The sequence below is a fragment of the Thunnus albacares genome, chromosome 6, assembly GCF_914725855.1.
Source record: "Thunnus albacares chromosome 6, fThuAlb1.1, whole genome shotgun sequence".
Taxonomy (NCBI): domain Eukaryota; kingdom Metazoa; phylum Chordata; class Actinopteri; order Scombriformes; family Scombridae; genus Thunnus; species Thunnus albacares.
In genome coordinates this window covers 21247618-21263023 of record NC_058111.1, presented here as the reverse complement: position 1 = coordinate 21263023, position 15406 = coordinate 21247618, and the positions used below count along the sequence as shown (strand labels likewise).

The following is a 15406-nucleotide window of genomic DNA, read 5'->3' as shown; positions in this document are numbered from 1 at the left end:
TAATATTTTACAGGCCGTGATTGTTCTTTAGTGATGATCAATGTTGGCTATGTTTCACACTTAAATCTGAGGACAAAGTAAATGTCATAATTTGCCAAAAAACAAAAACAAATTTTGAAGGAAACCCAGCTAAATAAAATCACATTTTAGCTTTTATTTCTTTAAAGCAAAAACGAAAGTTAGTAAAAGCAGTGAACACCTCTTCCTGGCTTCTAGCTGACCCCAGGTGTGCACCAAGTGAGGTGGGGTCAAGTGAGGTCCAGCGTCTGGGCCAGGTGGTCAGAGACATGGATGGTCAGTTCGGCTCGGGTGTCTATTATAGTGCAAGAGAGACGGAAGCGTCTGCTTCCTGTCTTCCCTCCAGGGCAGGATGGGAAACAAACACCAGCAGTAACACCAGTCACTTGTTGGCAAACCTCGAGCCCGAGCTGGAGGGTTAAATCTACCAGCCTCAGCACCGACTTGTTAATTGATCAATGGTTATTATTTCAACGTTGTGGTACAAGCATAGGATGGTGGTGGAGCAGGGAGACGGTCATTTGACTGGAGGTCTGGTTTCGAGCATCTGTTCTGTTTAAGTGTCCTCGAGCAAGATGCTGAAGTGCTATAAAATCCTGCTGCAATAATGACTTGAATCTCTAGACCAGAGGACAAATTTGCAAAACTACAACTATAATATTAACAAAGCACAAGGGGAGTCTATTAAGGGCTTTCCAATTCAACAAAATGCTGTCTTTATTTTGTGTTATGTGTGTTACTCAAACAGTAACTGAGGGTTGAGACAATGGACCCAAAACTGGCAAAGAAGTTAGTCAGCAGCTAGATAACTCCCTCCTCATTTAACAAACTTATATTTGTCACATTTCTTCTTTTGTTTAGCTACAACAGTAAAATAATCTTGCAATTTACAGATAATAATGTTTTGGTTCTCAAAGATTCAATTAGGAAGTCTGTAATTTCAACTTTTGTCCCACTCCTTTAAAATGAGAGTTTAACCTAATTAACCTCTGCATGCCTTTAGTTTGGCCTCAAATTAGTGCTGCAACTCTCTTCCTAAATGTCCCAAATAAAGTTAGCCACTTGATCATCAGTTGATTAGTAAAACTATAAACTGTTTTCAAAAGCTCATTAGTTTTAGCACCATCCTTTATAATTAAATCTCCCTCTCTTTCATCTTTGTAGCTTCACTTCCCTCCTTTCATCCACTCCTCCTCCTTCTCCTCCTCCTCTCTGCAGTTTTCCTCTCTTTATCACTGCGTGTTTACCTTTCTGATGCCATTAACCCCTTTCACACCATCTCATTTCTTCACACAGTCCTGCCCAGCCTCGTGTGACCAGCCGCAGTTAGTGTGTGCCTGTATGTGTCTCAGAGGATGCATCGACGTGTTTGTAGAAGTGCTTGCAAGGGTGAGAGGAGAGCCCTCTGTGGGTCACAGCCCCCCCCACCGCCCCCACAGCCACAGTGATACAGTAACAAAAGGGGACCCCCCGATAGTCCTTTATACCCCCTCAGCAAGGTCAGACACAAAGACCTGGCCAGGCTGTTCTCAGCCTTGCTCTCCCACAGGAACACACACGTTCTGTGGAGACGACCAGAGAGGTAGTTTGTTCTGTTCACATTTTAGTCATGTTAATGGAAATGAAGGGAAACGTCTCTCGGTTTTTCTTTAGTTTCACTGATATACTACAGAAATGTGTTGGGATGGTATTGGTATACTGTACTGTGTTCATTTTTGAGACTCTACTAGTATCCCAAACAGACAGGAATCAGATTCATTCATTCAGAGCTACAACAATTAGTCAATTAATCAGCTCGTTCATCTATAGGAAATTAATCAGCAACTCTTCTGATAATCCATTCCTTGTCATTTTTTTAAGCAAAAATGCCAAACATTCACCAGTTCTACCCTCTCAAATGTGAGAATTTGATGCTTTTCTTTGTCATATGTAATAGAGGTGAATATGTTGTGGCTGTTGGTCAGATAAAACAAGTAATTTGAAAGAAAGAAATTATATAAATATGAACAAAGTTTCCAGAATTTTATAGACATTTATACAGGTATAAATCAGACAATATTCAGCAGACTAATCAATAATTAAAATAGGCTGCAACTAACAATTATTGTCACTATCAATTATCCAACAGATTATATTCAGAATTAATTAAGTGATTAATCATTTTGTCCATAAAATATCAGAAAATAGTGAAAAATGCCTGTTATAATTTCCCAGAGTCAAAGGTTTTGTCTTTAAATGTCGTATTTTGTCCAACCAACAATTGAAAACCTGATCATAATCCCTTTAGGGTCGTGTATGAAGAAAAGCATTAAATCATCACATTTCAGAAGCTGAAACCAGGAAAGATTAAAAAATGACTGAAACATTTATTCAGTTATCAAAATAGTTGCAGATGATTGTCAGTTAACTAATCTATTAATCAACTAATCACTGCAGCTCTAATCATTAGTTGCAGCCTTCATTCTATTCTTTGACTTTATAATTTATACATATTAGTGCTTCAATCTGTTGTCAAATGCACAACATTTTATATTTTAAATACTGTTGCTCTAACAGGTGAACAGGTTGTTGAATTTCACAGCGTCATCTTTAAATTGGCTCTGTGGTTTAATATCAGAGTTGCTCGATCATTTATGAGTTCATATCTGCTTCAGCAGCACGGACGTCGGTCCTGTTACGTGGTCAAGTGTAGTTGCTCTAAAAACGGAGTCCACCTCATCCTGCTATGAGTAATCATTTTGCTCCATTTAAACCATTTCAGGCCTCTTGGTCCCCTGCTATAACCATTTAGCTGAAAATGATCCATCACTACCTCCCAGGCTGCATTACATAGTCACAGGTTTAATGACAGCCAGCAGCGTACTGGCAGGGTTCATGTTTCGGCCATCGCCCCCGTTCTCTCTCCCAGTCGCCGCACCCTGGCTGGTGATCTTTTGTGTGTTTGCGTGTATTCATATGCATGTCTGTGTCTCGATGTCAAAGCCATTGCTCATGTTCACGGTGGTAAATGTAAAGTTTGTGTGCATGTGTGTGTGTGTGTGTGTGTGTGTCAGTGTGTTCTGTAGACAGAGAGACGGTACCTGGAATGTCCGTCGGGTCACAGTGAGTGGTGTTGCCGAGGTACTCTGTGTTTGTTCTATAAGGCTGTACGCTCCAATGAAGGACTACACACAAACACCCACTACAACACACAGACCCCCTCCAACAGCGCCGGAAACAGGCCCGACCCCTTGCCCCATCAATGTACACATATGTACATGTTACAAGGCAGACAAGTGTGTAGTGAAGGAGGGAAGTGGTCATTGGAGTGTATCGACCATAATGGGACAGACTAGAAATGGAAGTGAATCAGGTGAAGAGTCGTGGTCAATTGAGGAATTGGATATTTGCGTCTGTGTACAGTGTGTCTGTTTTCTAGCTGTTGAGGATGGAAGAAATATTGTTAAAGGCTCAGAAAAAATCTTATTATCAGCGTTTAGACTTTTATTTTCTACTATAGTTATGGCTGTTTTGGTTATTCACAGGATAGTTTCCTGTTTTTCTGTTTTTATCAGTGCTCTTTTTATTGGTTTGAAGTGGGCGGGACTAAGTTGGAGAGAGCTGATGTCACACACTTCAATGCACCAATCAAAGTAGCAACAAATGAATCCAAATCTGATGACAGTTGGTGGGTTGTTTCATCAGTGTCAATAAGATCTGATCAAATCACACCCACATAGTCCTGATGAAGCAGATTAACAGTTATTGTTTTTTTTAAAGTTTAAACTCTTCATAAATCATAACTAAAGATGTTTTTATTTAACTTTGATGTCATGAATATTTAATGTTATAGAGATATAGTTAATATTTCAATCCAAGTTTTCAAGGGTCAAGGATATGTCTGGTTACATGAAGGATCCCAGTTTCACTAACAGACATGATGATGACCTCAGATAGCTACGTATTTAGCTGCTTAGGAAACCATAAAATGTACAGATTTGGGTTGAGTTGACTGATCATCTGTTGTGGCTGTTACTGATATGATAACTAACACTATTTAATTGCAAGAGGACAATAAAGGGTAACGGACCAGTTTTTACCCCACTACCAACAGCGATGTTTAGAGAGAGATATATTTATACATAGAGAGGAATAGATTTCTTCTCCTTATCTCCTTATTGACAAGTATGTATAGGCTACAAAGTCATTAGAGGAACTCATCTTAAATATATTGTTAGTTTTTACTTATTTAGAGCAGATCCCCATTTAGAAGCAGGTGTTGGACCCATAGCTATTGTAAAAACGCTCCACATTATCAGACATAAGTCTTGGCTGAAATTCCATTATCGGAACAATAGCAATTATTATATTTTTGTCTATCGGCCAATAATATATCAGCCATCAGCATCTTTGAGTTTTTATTATTTCTAATGGAAAAGGAATAATCTTTTTTTCTTTTTAACATCAGTGGCTGCAAATACAGAATTATTACAGTTGAAATGTTCGTCTGTGTGAATGTGTGTTTACACAATAGAGACCTCTAAGCAGCATTATTACATGTATATAAATGTGTGTGTGTGTGTGTGTTTGTGTGTCTCTCTTTGGGTGTTTTCCAGTGTGGTGAAGGTTCTGCTGGAAGCTGGTGCCGACCCAAACGCCGGAGATCACTTCAATAATGTTTATGACACCTCACGGGAGAAAGGCATCCACTCACTGGAAGGTAAAAAAAAAAAAAAACCCCAAACACTTTGCAACTGTGTACGCATTTGTCGTGTGTGTTTGTGTGTGCGGTCGCTATATTACACATATGAATCCTAAGTGTAGAAAGGGATATTATGAGACATTATAATTTGCATAAAGATTTGCATACACGTTTCATTTCTTGTGTATTATTTATTTTTTATGTTTTGTGACAAGTAGTGCATGTTTTATTTGTTTTTCCTCCCGAGCTGTACGCGCAGTCACACACAAACACATAGGCAGGCTGGCGCAGGCACACACACACACACACACGCACACACTTTTACCCCCCCAGTCTGTGTTGGGTTTCTGCAGACATATTTATATGGGATATGTATATTGCAGACATTTATATGGCTGTCAGGTTTGGGTCCACGTGGGGCCGGCGTAGCGTGGGGAAGCGTTTCCCAGACGCACACTGATGGATGGGCTAGGGGGGCCTGTGCGACGCTTTATTGGGTTAGCTATGATTATCCCACCCTGTCTCTCTCTCTCTCTCTCTCTCACACACACACACACACATACACACACAGACACTGCAGAGAGAAGCTGTCGTTGAGATAGAGAAGAAAAAGAGTGGGATGGAAAGAGGAAGGGAAAGACTGATGAAGGATGGAAGCAGAGAAAGAAAGAGAAAGGGGAGGGAGGAAGGGATAGAGTGAGGTTAAAGATGGAGGAGAAGGAAGAAGATGTGGATGTTCGTAGGGTTGATGGAGGGACGGAGGGAGGGAGGGATCGAAGGAAATGGGTGGGATGATGAGGGAGGGAGAGGAGAGGAAGTCAGGAAATGGATGAGACAAAGTTATTGGGATAAAGGGAGCGGGGAGGGAGGAAAGAGGGTGCGAGTGATGAAAGGAATTGATGGATACTGAGGAGGAGAGGAAGGAGGCGGAAAAAATACAAACGGATGATGGAGGAGTGGCACGAGATGAGTGCTCTTATGAAAAAGAGAAGTAAGGAGAGAATGATAGACTATCTCGATTATTAGTAAGGAGCACAGCAAAGGCTCTAAAACACGACGCACATTATTCCAATCATGTCGGACAGTTGAGCTTAAATCTGTGAAAATGAACAACTCTTCCAAAGCTGGAAACAGGAAAGACAATTTTTTAGTCTGCAGTCTTGTCATTGTCATACTTACTGGAAACTTATCATTGACTGTAAATTTGTTAGCGTTCAATCAAAAAAAGAGGTTTTATATATTTAAAGGCTTGAACAATCCCGGTCTAATTCGGTCATTCGTCATCATCCTTCAGCTACAGGAAGTATACTGGTCGCATCTAGATCGGATGTGCCTATCCTGTTTCCGTCTTTGAGGAATTTTGGGTCTAAACTGATCAAGAGAACATGCTCATTTAAAGGACATCATTCTCTCTGTTTTGTTTTTTTTAAAGTAATTATTCATGTCAGACATCAGACATCACTCTCTGTCCTTTCCTGCAGTCCTGGTGTCCAGAGAGGATGAATTCAGCAGCAGGCTCAGCAGTAGGGCTGGTTTCCGCGGTTGCTCAGCACTTCACTATGCCACACTGGCTGATGACCCACGCACCGTTCGCATGCTGCTGGATGCCGGTATGTTACACTCACATCCCCAAACCCATCACATGTAAACCTTAAGAGTCCACGAAGGAGTCGTTTGAGGGTCTAAATAAACTGTAGGAATTTAAAGATCGAAATCGATTCTAACATGTACCCCCTTGTTTTTCAACCACACCAAGGTACCGCTCATGCTCCCTATTTTATCTTGCTTTATCTCATTGAGAGACTCCATCCTGACCACCTAAAATACAAAGAAAGGGAGAACGATGATGGGCGATTGTGCTTCCTGCTTAAATGAAACAAGTCTGTCTCCCATGAGGCTAAACTGCAAAATTCAGCTGTCACCTGAACTCTTGTCAGTCACTACTGAACCAATTACACTGTCAACCGAAAAGCAAAAGTCCCAGTGGTTGAACAGATTGTCTTTATCTGTTGTTGAGCTGGCTCAAGCTCAAGCTATATGTCATTGACAGTCAGTTTGCTCATCAATTACCTCCTCCAAGAAGCTTACGTTGTCAGTCCTGCATGTTTATTAGTTTATTTGACAGATTTCAATAATCGTGGTGGAAAAATAGGCCAAAGGCCAAGAACTAATGCCACAAGGTGCCATATAGAGAGGATATTCATCGTCACTCATACATTTTAAGTGTGAGGTGTAAAGGTATAAATCACGGCCCACCAGTGTCCTCATGATCAGATTTTGTGCCATCTTTAATTTCTTTTTTTCACCACTCCCTCTACAAATTTTGTGTTATCTTCTGAATCTAAACATGCAACTTGCTTTTATTATTATTTTTTACTGATGGCTATACACATATTTCTTCTCCACCCTTCTTTTACAGTCAAAGATTGCTTCTGCTAAATAATGCACAAAAATTATTAATTCACATTTGTACTCCCTGCCACATGCCGGGCCCTTTATCTCAATCTTTGCTATCCAAACTCAATGGTCCTCATAACTGTCCTTAGAGCTGAAGGCGGTATTATCTCCATCAGCTTTAAAAAGCTTTCCATGTATCACCACCTTAATGCTTCTACCCCCGAGTAATATAAACAGTATTACAAAGCTCATTTGAAATTGATCACTTGTTCATACCCCCCCCCCCCCCCCCTCCCCTCCCTCCTCCCATTCACCCCCACAACGCTCGCACCTGTCGTTGACTCAGCTCCACACACACACACACACACACTGTCACAGACCCTAGGGGCTGAATCTCCTCCTCAGTTTCCAGGCGAGCTGCTCTTAAACAAGCGAGGCCTAGTTGAACTGTGACCTCCGCATAGAACATGCCCTTGGGGTAACTCCACAATCACAGGAAGTGTGTGTCTTTGTTCGTGTGTGTGTGTGTGTGTAAGCGTACGTGTGCACTCAAGCCTCCATTGCACTAGTTAAAATATTCATATATTCATGCACGTTTTCATCCTTTTGACATGAATCAGCCTGTACATGCCTTTTTGACTCCTAACTTTGGGGACATTTGTAGTTTTTTGTTTCTTTTTTCATCTAAAACATTTCACATTTTTTAAACGATACACCATCACTACACACACACACACACACACACACACACACACACACACTCACACACACACGCTAGTATTAATGTCTTGTTTATGTTTATGATGGATGGTGCATCCAAAGCTCTGTCTGCCTGTCTCTCCCATCTCACCCCTGCCTCTGTAAGCACTCTGTACGCTTAAACAAATCACCTCGTGTAACTCGATCAAATGTTCTGCAGACGCATTTTTGAATTAAGAAGGTAAGAAATTTCACAAAGCAGAGACATTTGTTTTAAGGCAATCTGATTAAAGACGGGGCTTGGTTGTTGCTGGCCCGACTGGGCCGTTGTGTGGTTGGCGCCACTATCATGGCCAATAACAATCATGACATCACACTTACGGAGTCACAAACACAACAGTGTCCATGTGCGTGCGTGTGTGTGTGAAAGGACGCATAATTAAAGATGGTTTTCATATGCATTTCGTTATTCTTGGCAAAGCTTGTGTGTGTTGTTGCCTTCTTTACTTTCTTTGTATCCATTTTTCGTACACATCATCTCAAAAAAATCTTATAAACTGCCACAGCTGCAGGACGTCTGTGTGGATTTGGGTGTTCATGTATGTGTGTGTGTGTGTATCTGAATGAAGTTGTGTGTATCCCATGCCTTGTTATTTCCCCTGTGTTTGTGTCCATCCATGTTACCTTAGTAGCCGTGGGTTTGCTCTCTTGGCCTTAGCCGGCCCTCGACTCGCATCTCCATCCATCACAGTCTCCAGGCCCACCCTCGGGCCCCTCCTCGTCTCACGGTCCCTCACCCTACCTGCAGAGGCTCCCTAGCTTCTCCCCAAGGCTCCACATCAGGCCCGAGGCCAGGGGCCACTCAGTAATGGACGGCTCCGTAGGTGGTAGGAGGCCAGAAGAGACACACATGCTCACAGACACACAATACAGATACAATGACACACACACGCATATACACATGCACGCACAAAGACCAGCAGGGGCTCTCTCCCACCAGCTGCAGTGAAAGAGAGGGAGGAGGAAATAGGAAAGGGGAGGGTACTCCTAATAGGCATAACTAAAGCACTCCTAATGAAGGGATCCTGTGTATGCGTGTGTGTGTGTGTGTGTGTGTGTGTGTGTGTGTGAATGTTCAGCTGGGATGTGTGTGTGTGTGTGTGAGTGTTGTTAGTGTTGATCCTGTTATAAAGTGCTATGGCCCAGAGGGTTGGCCTGATATTAAAGCCCTAAATGATGCTATTTATTATGTCCTCTGTGTGTGTGTCTGTGTGTGCGTGCATGTGTGTGTGTATATTTGAGTCTGTGGGTACTTTATTGCTTTCCTCTCTCATGTTTTTGGCAAGTGGGGGTGTGTGTTGGTGTATTGTTGTTGGGATCAATAGCTGCATGAACAGGTCACAAAATTTAAGGGTTTATCGATATTCATCACAGTGATTATTAGTCTCTGCGGTTGGTGTTCAGAGCAATAGGAAGAGCCAGCACCTGTATTGATTACATACTATGATACAGTTTTTTTTTTTTTTTAACATTTTCAGATTTGGTACAAATACATTTATACTCTCTTCAGCTGAAAAGGCATAGTGAAAATCTATATATGCTTTATATGCACCGGTGTCAATACATCCTCAATGAGTATTGTAACTTACAGTTTGTCAGTGATATTTTGACTCACTGCTGTTCTTGTAACATCCAGATTACAATATATTTCCTGCACATTCATCTTTAAGATGGGACATTTAATGTCACTCTGATCACTCTTTTCCTGCAGTCTGATCTCTTCCTGCAGTTCCTCCCTTTAAGCTTCAATAGTGTCCCAAAAGGCTTCACACCAGGTTGTCAAAACCTGTTGTTCAGTCTGACTGACTGGACAAAATCCAGTCCAACCACCAATAACCACAAAAGTGTAAACAAATCCAGAGAAATATCTGTATGACAGTCAGCTTGTGTTCACAGTAACCAGCTTTTATGAAGTTAGAGCATTAAGTGTTTGTTTCATACATTGGTAAAGACAGGAGGAGGGTTGGGTATAGTTTGACATTTCTCTACACTAGTATCAATACAATACCTCATCAGCCAGACGTTTCTCCGTTCCCTGTTAAATCTGTTAGAGATTGACACTAAAATGAGAATTGCTGGTCCACCTTAAAAATCAGTCCACCTTAAATGAGCCTGGTCAAGTTAAGCTAACGCGTTGTTGCTAACTTCGGGACTGAATACAGGGGAAACACTGCTGACTAAGCATTCAACAAAAGCTTTTAGTAGTTTTTATTACTTGGTGCTACTGTATATGGACTCATTTGGTCGCTACCAGAAGAGTATTAAGGTTCGATACCCAGCTGTAGACAGGAGGTGTGCAAGCGATGGATGTCAAGAATCTAGACCTAAGCTACACATTTGTGTGTGTTTGTGCTGTGATGGAAAGAAACAAAAAAAGAAATTAAGTTATAGCTTTCAAAATGTGTTGCTGGTTCTTTTTATTCATTATTTAATGGGTTTTCATTCCGTCTTGGGTGATGAACATTCACTCACAACTTGTTCATGTGGAGGCACGTGTGTGTCGGTGACTCTGGGTTGAGAGTGGTTGCACAGGTCAGGGCAGAAGGCACTGCTAACCATCCTCACTGACAAGCCCTCCACTGTCCAGTCCCAGCACACTCCACACACGCTGTGTCATTATTTTTCTTCCTCATTTATACTCTGACCCCCCTTAAGAAGAGTCAAAAGATAATTTAACACAATTTTTCCTCTGTTTGACCCCTCCTGTTGTGTGGAAGTGTGCATGCTTTTCAGCATCAGTGGCCCTCAACCTGCAACAACCTGCAGTGTGTATAGATTGTTTAATAGTCCAGGGTGTTGGTGTGCGGGTGTAGGGGTCAAAGTGTGTGTTATTGGCACGCGTTGCAGATATGAAACCCCCTGCTGGGTCATTGCACGGTCCTCCTGCTTCACTGCAGTTAGCCTCAGTGACCCCTGAACCCCTGTGCCCTCTCACCCCCTAACCTCGCTCTCTCAATCGACATTTTGACCCTCCTGCTGAGGTGGGGTGTGAATATTCTTACAACAAGATTTAAAAATATTTTATAAAAAAAGGAGATGTTGTTCTGTTTGTTTCAACCATTTTGTGAACCTTTTTTTCAAATTATTTGGAATATCTTGTAATTTATTAACTATGTTTGTGTTTTCACGTTTGCATACAGGTGCCAACCCCCTGCAGAGCAACGGTTTGGGACACACAGCACGGGCCTACGCTAAAGAGGGAGAAGTGAGCACACTACTGCAGGAGTGGGAGGGCAAGGTATGACATACTTGTCGCATTCATACAGACGCAAACGATCATTTTGTTTTGCTTCCATACAGGCTGTGCAGAATGTGGAAGCAATTAAAACGACACTGGTTTCCATGCGTACAAATGTTTTGATAGTCGTTTCCTGTGGCCTGGTCTGTGTGACTCAGCACTCAGCAGACATCTGTGTCATTTACTTGCCGTCACGCACACAGACACACTCTCTTCAGGAGGTCTGTGTCAGTCTGGTGAATGAGTGACAGGGGCTTTTGAGTGTTGGAGATGTGAAAGCTGGTAGAGGTTAACTGGGGTTAAAAACATGTGCTGTAGAGTAAAGCTGGGATACATCAATATAATATTTAGTGCAAATCATGATAGGAAACTAGATACAATCTGGAATTTTAGTTATGATATTGTGATTTACCATAAATGTCGTTTTTTCCCTTTTCCTGAAGGTTCTTTCAGTGTGAAGGTTAACAAGTCTAAGCACTCATTTCTGCTATGTACAGCTGGTTGCTTGAATCCTTACAAAAATATATGTAAAGTAAAAATATATATGAATGCTCTTTCTCAACATGCAAAGTTGCAGCAGTCGCTTTTCACATTTCCAATGTTTATCTCAAAACTTGTGTGTAAATATCTTATGAAAGCATCAATATTGTGTCACATTATTGATATTCAGGTATTTGGTCTAAAACATATGAATAAAATACTGTATTTTACCATTTAGTTTCAGTTGCATGTACTAAAATCCTCCACAAATTCTTGTTTGAACAGGCAAGGAGATTTGATTCAGCACTTTTTGCACAAACAAGAGCATTAACAGCATCAAAAAACACATATACATATTTTCATATTGTTAAAATGTGATTTAAATTGAAGGTAATTTGGAAGCTTTGTTAGTTTTGACTGAACAAAGCTCTCAAACCAGCTGACCTAAGAGACTCACAGTGACTCACAGTGTACAGTATAGTAGGAGGAGCGGGGTCTGCGGTTTTCTTAAATAAAACTTGAGTTACCCGTAGTTATCCGCCGGCTTGACAGCAGGCCAGAGCTAAGCAAGATGGAGAGAGAGAATAAACAGCCTGCCTCCACTGCAGGGAGAAAAGCTGGAGTCTTGGAGACAAAGAGGAGAGGATGAATGAGTCATGGTGTAGCTGCAAGAAGGAAAGAGGGAGAGAAGCTGAGGATGAGGGGGGAAGGAGGTGTGAGAAAGAGATCAGAAAATGAGGGAAAGAGGAGGAAGGGGAGAGTAAAGACATGGGCAAAGAAAGGGAGAAATAGAAGAGAGGTGGAAAGAGATTAAATCAGCAGAGAGGTAGGGATGTGTGTCGGCGAAATGGAGGTAAAGGAAGATGGAGAGGTAGAGGAGTGTGTAACAGAGGAGGAGGACAGGAAGCTGATAGCTGCTGGCAAATGGGGAGGAAATCTCTATGAAGTTGAAGTGTAGGATATGAAGGGAGGAGTCGAGTTTGGCATTTTAAAAATTTCATTCCAGTTTTAAAAACATGATACATTATCTAAGAAAATGATTGATAAAAAAAAGTAAAAAAGTATTTATCGCTAAGCTTTGTTTTAAAAAAAAAAAGATTGTAAAATAATTGGATGTTCATTACTTAGCAATGAGTCCAAGTAACAAAATTCAGCTCCCGCACACTGTAAACATTATTAAATAGCTGCATTTCAAGCAACCTTTAAAGATTGACGAAGGTCACTTGTGATTTTATTTATTAAAACAGCTACTTTTCAAGCAAAATGCCTGATGAATGTAGGGTGACTGAAACGTAGCTTTACAGTAAATTTACCATAAGTGTTGACAGAGTGCAGGAGCTAAGTTTTTGTTAGCTAATTCTCCTACGCACCTGTCTGAATATACTGTAGGTAGAGATTATTTAGCAGCAATAGCATCTCTTATAGGGATAAATAAAGAGGTGAATGGTATCCAGGTGTCTTGGGAGATAACAAAAAACACTTTAAAAGGAACAAAAACAACTGGAAAACATGCTAATGGTGCATCTAGGCCAGATTCTGACTTCAGTCATAATCCCATAGATGGTAGTTTCACCCCATTGGCTCCTCAGCCAAGTACATACATCAAATGTCTTAAGGAGGACTACTACTGCAACAACACATCTGTATGATAAAACAAACCAGTTTCTCATTGGTTAAGTGCATGTTTGTCCACTCCCTGTTTCAGTGCCTAATGGGGGGGGTGTGAGTTGGGAAGTTGACAAAAAAGAAATAGTGGAGTAGTTAGTTTTTCCTCGAGAGTTAATTTCATACATTGTTCTACTCTTTCTCTGTCTCTCATTCTTTTTACTCTCCCTGATTCATTGACTGTCTAGTCTGTTCTCTGTACCTCCGTCTCCTTTACCTCCATCTAGTTCCAGGAGGCGCAGGCTCGGCGGGAGGCGGAGGAGAGAAGGAGGTTCCCCCTGGAGAGGAGGCTGAAGGAGCACATCATCGGACAGGAGGGGGCCATCAATACCGTGGCTTCAGGTACACACACACACACACACACACACACACAGGTAAACAGGTAGACATTACAAGTTACCATGTGCACATAAACACCGTGTACCATTTGTTTCTCTCTTTCTTTTCAGTACGTTTCTGTTTTGTACTCCCCTCCTTCCTCCTTTTCCACTCTCTCCGGCTCTCCTCCCTTCCCTCCAGCAGTAGGCGGGTTCAGACAGACCGGCGGAGACTGTAATTGGTTAATTGTGATGAATGAGCTGTCTGTCAGGCATACACAGGTGCTGTGTGTGTGTTTGTGTGTGACAGCTGAAGAGGCCAGGCTTGGAGCCGCCAGTTAACACGATTACAGAGAGGAGACATACTACAGACCCACCCCTCTTCCTCCCCCCCCTTCCATCATCCTCCTCCTTTTCTCTCCCTCTTTTACCCCCTCAATTTCCATCACACCCACTCTTTCTCCTTCATCCGTCTGTCCTTTCCTACTTTCAGTTTGGGGCCTCCATGCACCTCCTGCATCTTTTCCACCTGAGCAGAGTCAGGGATGGACAGGAGAAAGTCAAAGTGACGGAGACAGGAAGGGAGAAAAACAGATGAGACAGACAAACAAATGGAGGCAACAGGAGATGAAAAAGAGATGGGGAACGCTGATGGGAGAAGATAGCAGAGAAGAAGCTGAAAACCAGAAAGCTCGGAGCATTGACAGAAAGACAAAGAGAGCGAGTGTAATGCATGGAGAAGAGGAGGGAGGATGAGTTAGAGCACAATAACACAACAGACAGTAAAGAGCTGATATTACACCAGGCATCCATGGAGGCCATGTATTGATCCGCAGATGATGTGTTCAGGAAGGATTCTGCAGCTCAGAGAGAGGCTGTGTGTTATTTTTATGATCTTGGACAGTTTCTGTTTAGATTTGTGAAAATAATCAAGTCAGTCCCAAGGTATAAAAACAGATATTATAATCTGTAATGTCTTTGTGGGAGCAAATACTGCTTTGTGTTTATAATCAACAGGAGAGCCACTTGGATATCAATCTTGAGGCCTCTGTAAGTGTAATGCCTGCAAAAAAAAACTACACACGACCACAGATGTATAAATACAAACTATAGACAAATGAAGCTTTTTGAGATGTAGTTACAAGTGTCAGGGCAGGACAACAAAATCACAGGAGTTGAAGTCTTTGGCAAGGTGATAAATGATTGCTGTTATCATGGCAAATTGTCCTGAAAACTATAGAAGATGTCACCACAGTGATAAAGGAGCAGCTTATTGATCCCAGAGAAGTATTACAGTGAATATAACACACACACACATACACACACACACAGACAAAGTGGTATAAAAGAGAGGCAAAAAATGAACCACCATCTGCAGATCTGCTGTACATTTATACTTATATAGTTTGCTATTTTCTCCATTTTTATCAAACGTGAGCCCAGCATCAGAGAGGAGAAGCAGACATTTAAGGCTAGAAAGAGAGGAAGACATATACTGTACACTAAGAGACAACAAATGAGACAGGGATGTAAAGACTGAGCTGTTGATTATTTTTATTACTAATTTCTTAATCCTTAAGTATTTCAAATTTGAGAAAATATTGAAAAATACCTGTCACATGTCAGAGGCCAATGTGACTTCTTTATGTTGCTTGTTTTGTTCAACCAAAAGTGCAAAACATAATCATTTTACAATAATATAAAACAGAGAAGCAGCAAATACTCACATTTGAAAAGCTTCTTGATAAATGACTGATTAATTCATCAAAATGGTAGACATTTCATAGTCTGTCGATCAAGTTGTTGATTCATCAACTAATCATTTCTACACTTTTTTGCAATGTGTTCTGA

General features: G+C 41.4%; 1 protein-coding gene across 1 annotated transcript in view; it reads left to right on the top strand.

The window, feature by feature from the left end:
* clpb (caseinolytic mitochondrial matrix peptidase chaperone subunit B) overlaps window positions 1-15406 on the top strand; it is a 35230-nt gene that overhangs the window by 9460 nt on the left and 10364 nt on the right. The window contains exons 4-7 of the mRNA XM_044354242.1: window positions 4614-4717; window positions 6181-6309; window positions 10996-11093; window positions 13466-13580. Coding sequence (XP_044210177.1) covers window positions 4614-4717; window positions 6181-6309; window positions 10996-11093; window positions 13466-13580 — 446 coding nt within the window. The remainder of the gene's footprint in view (window positions 1-4613; window positions 4718-6180; window positions 6310-10995; window positions 11094-13465; window positions 13581-15406) is intronic.